The 15,290-nt window shown below is 40.2% G+C and overlaps 2 protein-coding genes across 2 annotated transcripts; both read right to left on the bottom strand.

Moving 5' to 3' along the window:
- Positions 1 to 1,015: 1,015 nt before the first annotated feature.
- Positions 1,016 to 3,795, bottom strand: zgc:109982 (uncharacterized protein LOC553564 homolog). The gene is made up of 6 exons (XM_035652769.1): positions 3,699 to 3,795; positions 2,877 to 3,038; positions 2,583 to 2,762; positions 2,071 to 2,164; positions 1,390 to 1,573; positions 1,016 to 1,255 (listed from the first exon to the last, which is right to left on the bottom strand). Exons 1-6 carry the CDS (start codon positions 3,793 to 3,795, stop codon positions 1,016 to 1,018), a joined length of 957 nt encoding a protein of 318 aa, XP_035508662.1.
- A 320-nt stretch (positions 3,796 to 4,115) lies between these two features.
- On the bottom strand, positions 4,116 to 12,349 carry scinla (scinderin like a). The gene is made up of 17 exons (XM_035653885.1): positions 12,200 to 12,349; positions 10,960 to 11,152; positions 10,689 to 10,843; positions 9,828 to 9,989; positions 9,547 to 9,696; positions 9,305 to 9,394; positions 9,056 to 9,188; positions 8,819 to 8,907; positions 8,514 to 8,729; positions 8,290 to 8,423; positions 7,124 to 7,214; positions 6,634 to 6,804; positions 6,363 to 6,537; positions 6,159 to 6,274; positions 5,031 to 5,108; positions 4,864 to 4,924; positions 4,116 to 4,784 (listed from the first exon to the last, which is right to left on the bottom strand). The coding sequence occupies exons 2-17, from the start codon at positions 11,138 to 11,140 to the stop codon at positions 4,618 to 4,620; spliced, it is 2,169 nt and encodes a 722-aa protein (XP_035509778.1). The 5' UTR covers positions 11,141 to 11,152; positions 12,200 to 12,349; the 3' UTR covers positions 4,116 to 4,617.
- Positions 12,350 to 15,290: the final 2,941 nt, after the last annotated feature.

The raw sequence follows: 15,290 nt of genomic DNA, 5'->3' as shown, positions 1-15,290 counted from the left end.
CTACCGTCTGAGCTTGTTTTGCTCTCGTTCGTTTGCGTCGGCTACGGCGCGAGCACGTAAGATGGTACTGTTCCAGCAAGTAAATGCTTGGGTCGCTGAATAACACTTCATCTTTTCAACACTTCCTGGCGGACCGCTACACATATGATTTTAACTCTTCGTGGATGTGGCAGTTGTGGTTCTGAGTGAAGCATGGCCAATGTGGCAATGTGGTACAGGTGTGCTAGTTTGTTTTCTTATCCCGTGAATCAATGCGCTCCCGTAGATAACAGAAACCAAAGAGGATTTACAGACGTTTCCTTTGTCTTTATCTTGTCTCGTAATTACGAGATATGGTGTCGATTTTTTTTTATCCAGTGAATGTGCGCATTACATTCACTGGATAAAAAAAATTGACACCATATCTTCCGTAGTTATCTGCCTTCACTCGTAAATATTTTTATGAAAAGAGTTCTCAGTAAATATCCAGGTGCTGTGAGGCTCAGAGCAAACAGCTGAATGCCAGATTAGGCCATGTGTAAATAGCCTATAATCCAGTGTTTTAAACACAATATGCCACTATCTAACTAACACAACTGGTTTGCAAAGTAATATTTAAAAATTGCTTTTAAATGTTTAGAATGTCTTTAATACACATCACTCCACAATGAGGCAATGTAACTATCTGAATGCTCGATGAGATGCATTGAGGTTGTCGCTGCCGCATAGTTTTGTCTACTACAGTACTTACATATTGTGTAATGTAGGGCTTGGAGGCTTAACGAGTTAAGAAAGTTGTGGCAGTCGGCAGAATGTAGCCTACCAGGTTGTGGTTTAGGACCTGCAGCTCACAGACACATGTAAAAGGGGACAGCATTGTTGCGATTACTTATGGCTTTCATATTTTTATTTGTTCACAGCAATCATTGTTTATCACAAAGAAGTCTAGCTAAAACTAAAATAAAGGAAAATTACATGAAAATTATGCATGCATGAATGTATCTGGCCATAAAGATGATAAAAGATGACACTGAGTCTATTTGTTGGTCTTGTCCTTTTCCAAGGTAAAGCTCTTTCGACTTCTCCAGCGCAGAAGTTTGAGGAAGTTCAGACTGGCGTTGAAGACCTTGTCGTGTTCGAACACCATTTTGTAAAACGTGTCAATCGGGAGGTCACCGTTGGGGTCAGCATACTTGAGTGTGGTCATAGGTGTGTAAAGTGTGTTTGTCTGATGACGGAAAGGGGGATTATCCATGGTGATGATCTTGAAAGTATGCTGGGAGGAAAAACACAGAAACATACACACAAACATAAACCACAGGTACCATAGGTATCTGAACTGATCTCAGTGCCTTACTGTCAGCAATATATAATGAGGAGAAGAATGTTTTTGGACAAATAGTACTTTACCTCTGCTACATCCTCAGCACTCTGCCCGAGGCTTTCAAAGATTTGTTTGTAGTTCTTCAAGTAGATATTTATGAACATGTCAGCAGTCACTGTGTCAGCTTTGCTGAGATCAGTCTTCAAGCCCTCATCAAAGACTTTACGCTCAAACTCTGTTATCACTGGCCCGGGCTCTATCAGGCTGAGACTGAGAAAAGACAAGGAGAGAAGTACAGTGCGAACACAATCATATCCCTCCCAATAGTAAACTAAAGAGCCACATGCTAAGTTAGAAGATAACTGAATGCTACAGAGCTAATGTTACTTTTAATATACTATGGAACATTTTATGTCAAGTACTATTCCTGTACTCCCATCTGAAACCACCCAGCAGAGCTATTCCCTTTAATATTTGGTTACTGAATGATGCTGTGTTAGGACTTGTCCCAGACAGGGTGTGCTGTGGTTGTTTTATTTTGGCTGGCATATTTTGCTCTAAATGATAAGACAATGATGTGTCTGATCGTGCATTATGAGTTTGCAGGCATGTTCATGTTGGCTCTGGAGGGGAATGTCGTTTCCCTTACTGAGCTTTGTAAGCACAATTTGAATCTCAGAGAGAAACCAGTACAACATTAAATGACCAAAATGTGCAGGAGTGTCTGTGTTCTGCAGAAGTATCATAAAATAATCCATATATCTTACTTGAGATTGAACCTTAGGGCTTGTACCGCTAAGCTTTCACAAAAGCCTTCCACTGCAAACTTGGATGCTGCGTAGACGTCATTGAATAAAATTCCTGGAAAAAGAGCACAGAGTAAAACACTGAATACAGCGTTTGTCACTATAAACAAATGTAGAGTTGCAACATTTAGTTGATAATTGGTTAGTGGTCAACAATTTTGATAATCAATTCATCACTTCATTACAGCTTCTCAAATATATATATATATGTTCTGGTTTAGCGTGTGAGAGTAAACTGTTGTTGTGGACAAAACAAGACATTTGAGGACGTCACCTTAGGCTTAGCCAAACACAGATCAGCATCTTTCATTGTTTTCTGACATTTTATGGACCAAACAACTAATTGATTAATCAAGAAAATTATAGACAAATTAGTCGATAATAAAAGGAATAGTTGTAACTGTTGTTGTTGTTGTAATTGTAACAAGCCCTAAACAAATGCTCTTATAATGAACAGATGTATCCTCCTTCACCCTGAATGCCCATGACACTGCTCATAACCACAATATGGCCTTTTTTCCTCTTCTTCATGTCAGGTAGGATTTCCTTCAGCAACCGCACAAGCCCGAAGAAATTGGTGTCCATTACATTCCTCATCTCATCAATGGACTGACACTCAATGGGTCCAATCAGACCCATCCCAGCATTACTTACTGTGAGAGGAAGACAAGCATTTCAAGAAATGTTATTAAGGCAATTGCAGAACCAATAACTGATGAAAAGCTGCACTTTTTCTGACTGCATTGGACTTAAAAGTGTTGGCTTACTAAGAATGTCCACCCTGTGGTCAGGTAGGCTGTCCACACAGGCTTTGATAGAGTCTTCGTCACACACGTCCAACTGTTTGATCTCCAAAGTCCTGCCCAGAGTCCGACCCGCTGCCTCGACCAGCGCCTCACCCTTGCTTAGGTTCCTCATGGTGGCATAGACTACAACAAACAAAATTTAGTTGAAGCTGTGATTTTGTTTCCTACTTGGATGCAGAAATGCTGGTGAAATTCAAGTCCATCAAGAGACTTGGACACTTCCCGACCACACCAATACAACAGAGGTAACAGAATGTTTTTTTATGATGTTCAAAGCATTGAATAATGACAACTTAAACTGCAACATATTTTCCAGGAACAAGGTCCCATGCAGTTGCTCAAGATAATCTGCAGACACTGGGACTATTTCTTCTTCTTCCTTCTATTTTACATAATAACTGAAACCAAAAGCATAATGTTCACTAGTACACCCAAAGTACCTCTTACACTTTGCAGCCATATAACCCCTAAACAATAATACCGGTAATATTAGAAGTCACTCTGTGTTGAAGGAGTCTTTAATATTCACAATTATTATTTATCATCATCTAAATAAGTTTAGTTTAAATAAGGGACTTATAAAAAGGGAAGACCCTCTCCAACTTTACTAAAATTGCGCATGGAGGCCCTTGACTTAAAAAAACACTGCAATACCCTGTCCCCCTAATATATCAGTGTTGAGTTGGTACAGCTATTAATAAAATTGCACACATTTTCACAAATACATTTGTCAGTCATAGCAAATTTAGACAAAGCTTAAAAGTAAAGTCATTGCAAAGTTACCCATGAACCTCTTCTTCTCATCTTTTGCGATGCGGACAGCCAAGGCGAGGCCAATCCCAGAGGAGCAGCCTGTAATTAGTACCACCTTCTGGTTCATAGTGCCCGGTTAGTGTTTGTCTTGCAGCTCCAGCAGCAGAGAATAAAAGAGAACAAAAGAGGGGTAGTAGCCGAGGTACGTGGAGGCACTTTTATAGCCCGCTCCTTAATCCACAGGTCTGCGACTCAGCAGAAGCACATGGGCTGAAGATTACCATCATAACATGGCCTACACATGGTGCTCAAGCCTAGTAAGGATTTAAGCTCATGATAACATGGTAAGTTTATCGTTGCAGTGAATCATTAGATGTGAAAAATATGCTTGACAGAAAAAGCATTCATTCTTGTTTTAATAAAATTAAATGAAATCAGACAAGACGATTTTCAAAAAAGGTCATACTTTTATTTAAATGCTAAATTTCACAAAATAATTGGTCTTTGTAAGCATTAAAATGGGGAAATCTACGTAAAAATTCTTTTTGATGCTAACAGAAATAAATTTGTGGCATTTAAAATGCCGGTATCTCAACTATCACACATGTAAATTAAAAACTGTCCCTTAAGGCCACACTGAACTTGGGATAAATAGTGCATCATGCTTTTTCACTGGATGAACACTTGTCAGCTTGTTGTTGTAATGCATAACACAGAATGAAAACAAGCTGCAATGAAAATTCCAGAAAAAGTTTGATTCAATATAGTTGAGCTATTGCAAGTGTGGAATTATTCGATTCTGTCCACGTTCTTATGTCAAAATGTAAATCTTACTTTGATGTGTTAAAAAAAATACCATTTTGAGATGCTAAGTGTATCAGAGTTGCAAAATAGGATGTCAAAACTTTAATGCTGACATTTGCAGGTATCTTGCAGTGTTTTTCTACTACTAATTTTTGATACGGGCTTGCAGGCACTCCAAAAGATCTTTGTCCCACATCTTGGGGTCCCAGGCATGGAACCAGCCGCTGAAGGAGAGTGGCTCCTCCCCCTGCTTAATTGTGCTGATGGGGATACCGCGGCGGCCAGAGGGGTCCAAATTCACATAGTCTTGCGCTAGAAGAAAAACGAAGATGTGCTCGTGAACACAGTCTCTACTATGATTTCTCCTCGTCTCTAATAGCTCTTGACTTACCAATGGTCAGTGATCCGGTTTTCTCAGTCTCGTTGGCATCCTTTCCAACCCAAACAAAGATCTGGTGGGAGAAATAACCACAGAGGTTTTAGGGATAAAGCAGCAATGAAAATGAGACCTGCAAGAACCGAGGCTGAATCGTTTGATTAAAAGTGAAGGCAACGTACCTGATCCCACGTGTCCAGGATCATAACATCATCGGTTGCCAGATCCATCTGCGTGAACTCACCAGGCACCTCCTCCGCCTAAATAGGGCAGTACACATTTACAAAAGTGTCTTTGTAAACAACTGTCAAATCATGAGTTAAAAATGACATACACGATCATATGAAAATAAAATAAGTAACTAAATCCCCTAATGAATAAAAAATTTAAAGATCCCTCCAGACAAGTATTACGACATACACAAATAGTCTGCCTGGAACAATAATGTGTGTCGAATATGTTTTTTCCACAACTACTCTTCTACTCCTTCTACGTCATAAACAAAATCCAGAATCTCTGAATATGCAAATGTTGTTCATTTCTGAAGTTTTCCTGATGGACACAAGATGTCTCCTACTTCACTTCACCATGGTCTGGGTGAATACTCAATTCTGATTGGCTGCAGGGTGTCCATTAATCCCTAATGTAGGACACTTACTAAGTAGTTCCAGTGAAACTGTCAGTTCAACTGAATTGAAAGACCTGCCCTTTCCGAACGGGAAACTGAAGTTGTTATATGGCTTTCTTTAGAGCCACCAGACTCCTTTGATAAAAACAGTAATTTTACCTCACAAAAAATGGGACTTGCTGGTCCACCACTGCCTCATGTTAAAACACCAAAGGCTTCAGTTTTCTGTTGGAAAGGGCTGTCTGTCAGCAAGGTAAAAGGGTTGAAAATATTCTATATGTAACGCTGCCCTGTCCACAAAAGTCAATTTCTTGCATTTTTCCCCCTTATGAACAACAATTTTGGTACTCAATAAAAGCTCCTCAGGTTTCTGGGTTTGAACAACCATAAACAACGCAAAACAGCCATTTTGAGAGTTTGTGACAATGAAGGTAACAGGAAGTGACGTCATGTGTACCAAGCTATGGACTTCCAAACTATTTGTGATGTCACAAATCATACTTATAAGCCCTGCCCCTTAAAATTGATTTTCAGTGAGCACAGAGAAACTTTCCAATTTCAGCAGATGAATGTGAAAACATCCTTCTAGTGTCAGACTCTGCACTTACAGCATTAAAACATCACACTGTAGGAATGAGTAGAAAAACTGATTTCTGACTGGAGAGGGACCTTAAATACTCACTATCAGCCTGCCAGTCTTGTTTGAACAGGCAAACAGTCGTGGGGGCCTGACTGTCTTCTGCAGGGTCTTGGAGGTCTGGTACTCCTTCTTCCCACCCAGTGCTGCCCAGAAACCAGCTGACGACAAGAAGAAAACCATAGTTTTCCACTGGAAATATTTTACACTGTTATCCTGCAGAGTTTAAAGTCTTTATTCAGCACTCACCTGGCTCGCTGGCCTCCTCCACCTCAGTGGCAGCTCCCCCGAGCAGGCTGGCAACATACTTAGCTGCAGCAATCTCCTCTGGAGTCGCTCCCTTTCCCTTCCAGATGAACAGGGACTCAGGTGACTTCAGGACAAACACATCATTTGTATTCAGGGAGGAGGCAGTGGGCCCTACCTGTGTTGGTGAGATACAAAGAGAGGAAAGATGGTGTGAATGGTTCGTTAGAAAGTGTCAGTTTAATGCACATTCAGTGCAATGAACAAGGCTGACCTCAACAGCCCGTGTGGCTTTGGTGGAGCTCTGGCGGATGTGGAAGAGACGTGTGCTGGCAGGCTTGCTCTCGCCACACTTGCGCGATGTTCCACCCAGGTGAATAATCAAAGGCTTGTCCTTAAACACACTCACAAGATGGGAAGGTTCTTGGCCCTGAGTGACACGAACCTGCCAAGACACAACAGAAGCTAAACCTCACTCTATGCTTGTATGGCAGTAGCAACTCATTAAAGGAATACTTAAACATTTTGTGAAAAACGCTTATTTTCTTTCTTGCTGAGAGTTAGCTGCTTCCCCATGTTTCCAGTCTCTATGCTAAGCTAACTGGCTGCTGGCTCTAGCCTCATATTTAATGCACAGGTATGAGAGTGTTATCAATGTTATCATCAACTCTCACCAAGTAAGCATATTTCCCAAGATGTCAAACCATTCCCTTAAAGAAAGACCTGAGTAACACCATTGATTGATTCCACAGTAAATATCTTACCTGGGTAGCTACTCCACCCATGGAATCGTCCAGGTTGACTGTGAGAAAGGCTGAAGCAGCCAGTTCATCCTTGGTGCAACTCCGTCCTTGCCTAAAGACAGCAAAGCCGTGATGTATTTATGGTGATTTTCACTATTCAGTATGAAAAGCAACGCTGGTCAACTGTCCATAAAGGGTCACTGGTACAAAATTTGATTAACTGCAGTTTTGTTTTACACCAATATGCTTTGTTTGTAATAAAAATCCATTGGCACATACAATATACCCACATGTTTTTTTAATATCCAGATTTAATTTGAAGTAACGTTATAGCCCTAGTTTTTAAGTTTTAATCAATGGTTTTTACATTTTCCTTGTCCCTGGTGTTAATTTTATTTTTGATATTGACTTTTATTTATTGGTGTTTTACACTTTATTGTGTCTATTGTATTATTTTGTAGATTAGCTAAATTTTGATTGTTTTTTTTTTTAATTTATTTTGTTGTTTGTTATTGTGTTGTGAAGCACTTCGGGCTGCATGTTCAAATTCAAACTGAATTCCCCGAAGAGGGATTAATAAAGTACTGTTAAAAGCGCCAGTCCACCGCTTTGGCCCAGACTGAAATATGTCCACATCTATTTGATGGATTGCCATGAAAATAGAGAGACTGGACATTGATCCACTGGTCCCCAGAGAATGAATCTACTGACATGGTGATCCTCTAGTGCAGGGGGGATTAGCATTGGCAACAGTGGCTTAACTAAAGGCACATTAGCAACAAGTCTGTTTGGAAATGCTGAAGTGCCCTCTCATCCGCAAGCCAAATCACCTTTGCAGCCACTGGCAGTTGTGCTCTCTGTCTTATTAAAACACCTCATGGTCAGGTATATGATTTCAACTCAGATATGGATATTTTCATAAGGATGGCAGCCTTCTTGTATTGTGATCTCATATACAATTACAATGTCCTGATTATGGGAAAATTTATTTTTAAATGTTACTATGCATATTGTCTAAATTACACATAGAGATCTGTTGGAGAATTACATTTTGACGTGCTGCCATAATGTTAATCTTAATGCTGATATGGCACACTGATTAACAAGAACATTTTAAAAATTAAAAAATAATTGCCCAGTGCCCCCCTAACAGGTAAATCCAGCCATGCTGAAAAGGTTGCCCTCACCAGGTGTAGATGATATGCTTCTCTCTGCCTCCCGCGTTGTAGGAGTACAGCACCAGGTAACAGTCACCTCCAAAGAACTGTCCATAGGTGGATGGGTTCACAGGCACTTTTTCACCTACTTCCACGCGCCAAATCTACAGACACACCCACCATAGTCAAATCTACACATTCATATTTAAAGAAATGAATACACAGCATGACTGTAGTAAGGCTAATACTCATACCTGGACTTTCCCAGAGCCGTCATCCACCATGCCGTGCTGGGCAGCCATGATGTTGTTGCTGTGGAGTTTGGAGGAGTCGAAGGGAATCTGCTTCACCTTGGCGATGCTACCGATGGTGTAGGCCTTACTTGGGCCTGTGGTCTCATCCTTGTCCAACCAGTTGAAGAAAAACTGCTTAAACAGGGTCGTCTCACCCCCTGCTGGCATTATTTGGACCTGTTCATGTCAGAAATATGCATAAAGGGTAAGCCAAGGTAGGAAGGATAAAGTTCTGCTAGCAGACTTTCTCTGCATGGCCACATTACCTGAGTATTTTGGGAGTAATTCTTGTCTTTGATGAACTTGTTTGCAGCAGTAAATGCTGCTTTGCGCTCATCTGCGTTTGCATTCTTCCCTGCAGTTTGGGGTGGGGTACAGTGGTTAGAGACTTCAAACTAAAATCTATCATTGAGTCATGTTTCCTAGTTGGTGCATTGATAAATACACAAAATAAAGTGTATGCAAAGACCAGGAGGTTGCAGAAATGGACAAATGTCTGATACCTTTCCAGACAAATAATTTATTGCCTCCTCCATTGTCCACGATGTAGCATTCATTCTGGGAGAGCATGTTTTGTTTGAATGGGTTTTTATCAGCCACCATGGTTGTCGTCATGGAGCCAGCAGCATCAGAAATCTATAAAGCAGAGAGATGATCAAAATATCTCCCTGTATCATCGGAATCTTTTAGATACTGTAACATTTATCCACAGGAATTCGTTTAAGAAGTTATATTTTTCTGTGCATATTTACCAAATAGAGAGATGCCACACTCTTGTTCTTCTGATCTGTGGATACATCATCAGAGCTTCCTGATGGGAGGTCGGGCTTGGGTCCAAGCACCTATAAATAAACACACACACACACACACACAGATTGCAACATTGCCCTTACATCCTGTCTAGCAGCCAAATGGGCCAGGCAGTGACAGCCACAGATGTTTCCTGAAACAAACTGATCAAATTTTAAAAGTAAAAAAAAAATAAAAAGCTCACTTCAATCACAGCTTCTGGCTCAGAGCCTTCCTCAATCATTTCCACTGTAGCACGGCCCTTTCGCTCATTGTCTCGGATATCAAGGGCAAGCTCAGTGGTTTTCAGGCGCTCAAAGCGATTGCTTTCACTGCCAGACCAGTGGAAGATATTCTAGCATTTGACAGAGAGGAGCAGAGAAAAAGAAGATGGAAATAAAGTTATGAAGAAACACTAGAAGCACCTGAAGCCTGCATTATTTTATTCTAACATATTGTGGGTATCTGGTCCCTCTTCTAGATCACCTTTCCCAAGTCAATGATGAAGCAGTCTCCTTTGTTGAAGCTTTCCCAGCTCAGGTCCACCTCCTTGGCTCTGATAGTGCGACGACCTTTCACGTGCAGCAGACGTTTGACATTCGCATCGTTGGTCACCACGTGCTTAAAGCCCGAGGCCACTCCGCCTTTCTTTGACAGGAGCCAAGACGAATAAAGCATTAGAACTATGACATTAAACTGCAAATGCATGGCATGTAGACATCAAAGGATAGGCTGCTAATGATGTGATGTTGTAAAGATTAACATTAAAGAAACAGTTTGACATTCTGTGAAATATATTCATTGGCTTGCCAGGAATTGGATGAGAAAATGTGTACCACTCTCATGTCTGTAAGCTTTAAGTAATTAACACATTATGTTTGTTTACTATGTACAACAACAGTTTTCTTGGCAAGAACGCAAATTTCCCAAAATGTCAAAACATTCTTTTAAAGATGTTTACATTCTGACTTGAGAAAATGTGTATTTTAACTTAAAATTTGCACATCTAAATACTAAAACACAACACTGGCTGCAGTCAGTTTTCCAGTGGCCTGCTTCATCTTGTGACATCTGCACCCTTTTGCTGTTTTGGCATTAGAGAGCATGTTTCTGCTTGCCTTGTTTGCCGTTTCAAACTCTCCATGGAAACCTTCAGCAGAAAACCTGAGGGAGCAACCAACCCCAACTCCAAATTCCCGAAATAGCACTGCGACGAGTTCTACTTCCCACATCAACATACAATGCTTAAACAACACCTTTAGCTAAGGTCATTACCTTGCTTTTGTTGTCTGGTACTAAGAAATGATTTACCATGAAAACAAGATTCCTTCCTATTTCATGATTCACCTTGTATTTGATGCCGGACCTAAAGTAGCCCAGAAAGGTGAGCGACTCTTCCCCTTGAAACTCTGTGAACTGTCTTGGGGCTCCACCCAGGAAGTCATCCAGCTGGGTCATTAAGATGGCAGCAGCCCCTCTCTCATCCTGGGAAGCGTCACTGCCTGTGGTGTAACAGATTATAGATACAATGAATAAAAGAGAGTACAGATGTCAAATGTTGTGAATTATATTCTATAATAAGTCAGAGTTTGCTTTGAGGTGAATCTAAATCTAATACCAATCCACGTGTGAATGTTGTAAGAAGGAGCAGAGGTGGTATAGAGCAGTATGTAAGAGTCTCCGCTGAAGAAGTCTCCGTGGAGTTCAGTAGGGACAGGGGCCAAATCCATTTTCTCCACCCGCCACACCTGCAGGCCGGGCTTCTTCCCTGCAGTTGCGAACTCTTTGTTGAGTGCCATAGTGCTCAGGACCTGAGAGGAGACACGTCTTCATGAGTAACCCATCAGGTAACAGCAAGGGCAATAACCTTACAACACACGAGTTCAAAGGCTGTTGATTAATAAGTTTCTCGATCGACAGAAAATGATAGAAAGTTTTGGTTAGGTCAGAACTATGGAATATTAAAACCTCCATCACAACATTACAACATTATCGCCATCAGCCATGAGAACCAGGTAGTTATCGGTTATAGGTATCAGCTGGGGAAAAAAGTTATTTAAGCAGTTATAGCATGTCATCAGTAGTGCATTACGTTGCTTTATTCCATTTCCATTAAACGTCCTCTTTTTCCCAGAATCAATGGACCTTGTGTTCTGTTGTATTGACTCTGCAGCATTTGTTGCCTAACCTGTAATACAGGTAGCATGTTATTAATATAAGTGTGTTGATATAAAGTGAGGGAAAAACACCTGATGTTCCAGGGAGTGTCCCCTCCACTTACTGCCAAACTGCAATGCAAAGTGTTAGTGTGGTATTGTGGGGCAGGAACAGCCACTCCCCATAACCAAAGACAAAAACCTTGTATGTTATACTGTACAGTATGTAATTATTGCACTGCAAAGTTTCCACCCAGTGCTGGAAGCAACACTGGGAACATTTTAATTGATAATGACAATATGAGTATATATCATGCACATCAAACAACAGTTTCCCCGTTATTGTTTATTGAAAATTCCTGGCTATTAACTAAATAATGATAATAGTTAATAAATAATCAAATCAACAAGTTCAGTCAGTCATTTTTTCTGTGGCCTGAATACTGACTTATAATATACATTAAAAATGTATTTTACATACCTATTGTGCTTACTTTGATGCAAAATCAGAGGAGTTCATGTAAATGTGAGCGTTATTAGTCTCGCAGGGACTTGCTGCTATGAGTATTTAGGGCGAATAACACGAGCAAGTGGTCTATCATTTCATAAACGCTATCTGAATGGCCACACAGCGTTTTTATTCTATTCTATAGCACTGTGAAAAAACGTGCAGGGTGGAGATTATTGATAAAGTTCCATTACCTGGTGAGGTGAGGACAGAAGACAGATGCTGGGTGTGAAGGAGCTGACAGTGCTGCTCTTCCAGGTTTCCACCCAGTTCGTCTGCGCTCAGGTCGGTTATATACCCTGCTGAGGTCTGGAAGAGCATCCGTGTTCTGACAGAGAGGCGTGTCCAGCCACATTCCGACCAAACCCAGACTGCTAAAGAGCTGGGGCATTACTCACAGCCTCATGCAGCGACGACTCCTGGGCAACATAACGTGTAACTCCATGTAACATGCAACGTGCAGAATCTCAGAATTCATAAATCCTCCTCCTCCTAAATCCTAAAAATCCCAGGAAAACTCTTAAGGGGCACCAGGATCATACCGGTGGAAGTGGACCAGCAGCAAAAACTAAGAAGCTAAACTTTTTAAAATTTCTATAAAATCCTAATGCAATCCAATGCACATTGGTTAATGCAACTTAATTTTGATTGTTGTTGTTGTCATAGACATCTTGGAGAATGATTAATGTTTTGCAAAAGGAAAATAAATAACAATCTTATCAATCCATATACATGTCTACAGCAGAAAGATTAAAAGCAAGGGGAAACAGTCTGTCCAAAGTTAACAAAATCTCTAAAACACCTCTGAAATTGACTAAATAATATGTTATATCTTGTTTGCCTTGGAATCATTACTTTAACTTGTCAGATTTTCCAGCAACACTGAAGGGAAATCCCAGAGTTAATAAAGATTATCAAAATAAAAATAAAGCGACAAAGAAAATATCTTTAATATAATGAGAATGTATTTGTAATCCAGACAAACTCAGCATATAACATCAACATGCGTAACCTGATGCAAACAAACTGGACCTAATATAGGCTGATGAATCATCTCTTTCTTAAGTCCCACAGGGGATCTGTAATGCCAAGAACTGCTGGCCATTGCTTGGAAGTCATTAAATTGTATGTTGCGTGATAATCACTCCTCTTGTCTGGTTGCTTAGTCGATTTAGCAATGACATTGTGGTTGTCTTGAAGTGTTTGAGTCTGGGGTGTGATTGTATGTCACTGGTCTGAGTTTGTGACCACTCTGACTCCCATGTGGCAGCCTGACAGAAATGGAAGGCACAAATCTCTCTGAGCTCCGACAGTCGCCTCAGGTTAAGGCTGGGTCCATTACTCCTACTGTCAGAGCTGCATCAGCACATTCTACCTCGTTGTGTAGTGTGCACACTGGGGCATACCACCTTACCTTCACAAGACTAAACACATATACAAGTGCACACACACAAAGACACACAATCATAGCATGGTGGCTGCCAACTACAGACTACTTGTTCTAACATGAGTAGGCTAAACACTCCTGCACTTCATATTGCATAACACACAAAGGACATGGGGTGTTATTGTAACCAGCAGGCCCCTAAAATCGGCAGCCTTCAGCTGTGTATTGCTGGAACACTGTTATGAAGCATATGGCACAATCACACGTCTGATTATAGAGCTTGGTCCTGGTTGAACAATTGAGGCATACATGCAGATACATGAACCACTGAGTCAAAATTGCCTGCAGGTGCGTCTCACAAGTTTTCATTTCCTGCAGCAGCACTTGCTCAAAAGTTCATTCAATGATTTCAATTGTTCTGACCCATCATCATCACTGCTAAATAATCAGTTTAATCACGAGTTAGATAGGCTTGATATCTAGATATGATTAAGAGAATACATCAAAGTTTTTTGCTTTCTTGCCAAGAGTTAGATGAGAAGATTGATACAACTCTTCTGTACAGTAAATAAGCTACAGCCATTTGCCAGTTAGCTTAGCTTGACAGAAAGACTGGAAGCAGGGGGAAACAGCAAACCTGGCTAGTTTGGCAAATATGAGAATTTGAGTTAAACCAACAACACATAAAGTGTTAATGAGTGATTTTTAGAGATGCTGGTAGGCATGTTTTATTCATTTTTTCTACGTTTGGACAGAGCTAACAATGTTTTACAGAATGTTACAGTGTTATCTATTTTCACATCTAACTCTCAGCAGGAAAGCAAATAAATGATTAAAGCAAGATTTTATTTTCATTTCTTGGTGAGAAAAAAACATAGCCACAAAGCTGGAAGTCCAATCACTGAACTACAGGTTCAGGCTTATTTGAAAGAAAAATAAAAGGCAGCCATCTGCTTTTTATTATATATTTAGATGGATATTGCTAAGCAAGACTCCTGGATTATCTGCAGTCCACAGAATCCCTTGTAACACCCTGCCCTTCATTTAACAAGGTTTACTTTTAATGTATGTGGGATTTATCCAGGATACAGGGAAGGAGAACAATAACCTGACTGAAATACTGTAGTACTGCCAGAGCAAAGCTGTTTAAGTTTCAGTGTATGAGTTCACCTGAGGAGTGCAGTTGAACTGCAGGTCAGTCAGGAGTGGGGCTCTCTTGTGTGTAAGTGAGTGTGATGGACTTTTTCAGTATATTGCAGCATTTGTTGGACCTGAGTGGATTAGTGTTGCACAGTATATTTGCAAAAATATTGTTATCTGAGACAAAGGCATTGAGCTAACATCTGAAGTTGAGTTATACATGCAGTACAGTAATATAAATCTATAAAATGACATGTTAAAGTATTAACTAAATGACTGACTGACTGAAAGAATTATGCGATAATGAATTCAGCTTTATCTCAAAAGGCTGGAACCACCTATGAACCCAACCATCAATGAATCTTATGGTCAGAGAAGAACATCAATACTGGATATACCCATTAGGTGTCAATGTTTTCTCACAAGGATTTACAACGACAAACCTTTAAATAAAGGTAAAATTTGAAATTAAATTAAATTAAAATGATGGCAAATAAATTATGATTATAATCTTGTTATGTACATAAACCATCTGGCTGCTTAAAGATCCCCTCCAGACATGTGTGAAGACATATATATAAACAGTTTGGAACAGTAATGTTTTTTTTCTGCAAAAAAAAATAATTTCCACTTGCTTAAAAAGATATCTACTCTTTCTACCTCACAAAAAAATTCAGAATCTATAAATATGCTAATGTTGTTGATTTCTAAAGTTTTCTTGCTGGACACCAGAAGTCTCCTACTTCACTGTAGTCCAT

The sequence above is a fragment of the Morone saxatilis genome, unplaced genomic scaffold, assembly GCF_004916995.1.
Source record: "Morone saxatilis isolate NCDOM2014 unplaced genomic scaffold, NCSU_SB_2.0 Contig12, whole genome shotgun sequence".
NCBI classification, from domain to species: Eukaryota; Metazoa; Chordata; class Actinopteri; family Moronidae; genus Morone; species Morone saxatilis.
Note: the sequence above shows the minus strand (reverse complement) of the source record. Positions and strands in the feature narration are given on the sequence as shown.

Coding starts and splice junctions, on each gene's coding strand:
- zgc:109982 (XM_035652769.1), bottom strand. CDS start 3,795: ATGAACCAGAAGGTGGTACTAATTACAGGCTGCTCCTCTGGGATTGGC. Junction 3,039..3,698: donor TGAGAAGAAGAGGTTCATGG/GTAACTTTGCAA, acceptor TGTTTGTTGTAG/TCTATGCCACCATGAGGAAC. Junction 2,165..2,582: donor CAGTGTCATGGGCATTCAGG/GTGAAGGAGGAT, acceptor CTCTTTTTCCAG/GAATTTTATTCAATGACGTC.
- scinla (XM_035653885.1), bottom strand. CDS start 11,140: ATGGCACTCAACAAAGAGTTCGCAACTGCAGGGAAGAAGCCCGGCCTG. Junction 9,990..10,688: donor GGTCCGGCATCAAATACAAG/GTGAATCATGAA, acceptor CTCCTGTCAAAG/AAAGGCGGAGTGGCCTCGGG. Junction 8,908..9,055: donor TAAATTATTTGTCTGGAAAG/GTATCAGACATT, acceptor CCCAAACTGCAG/GGAAGAATGCAAACGCAGAT.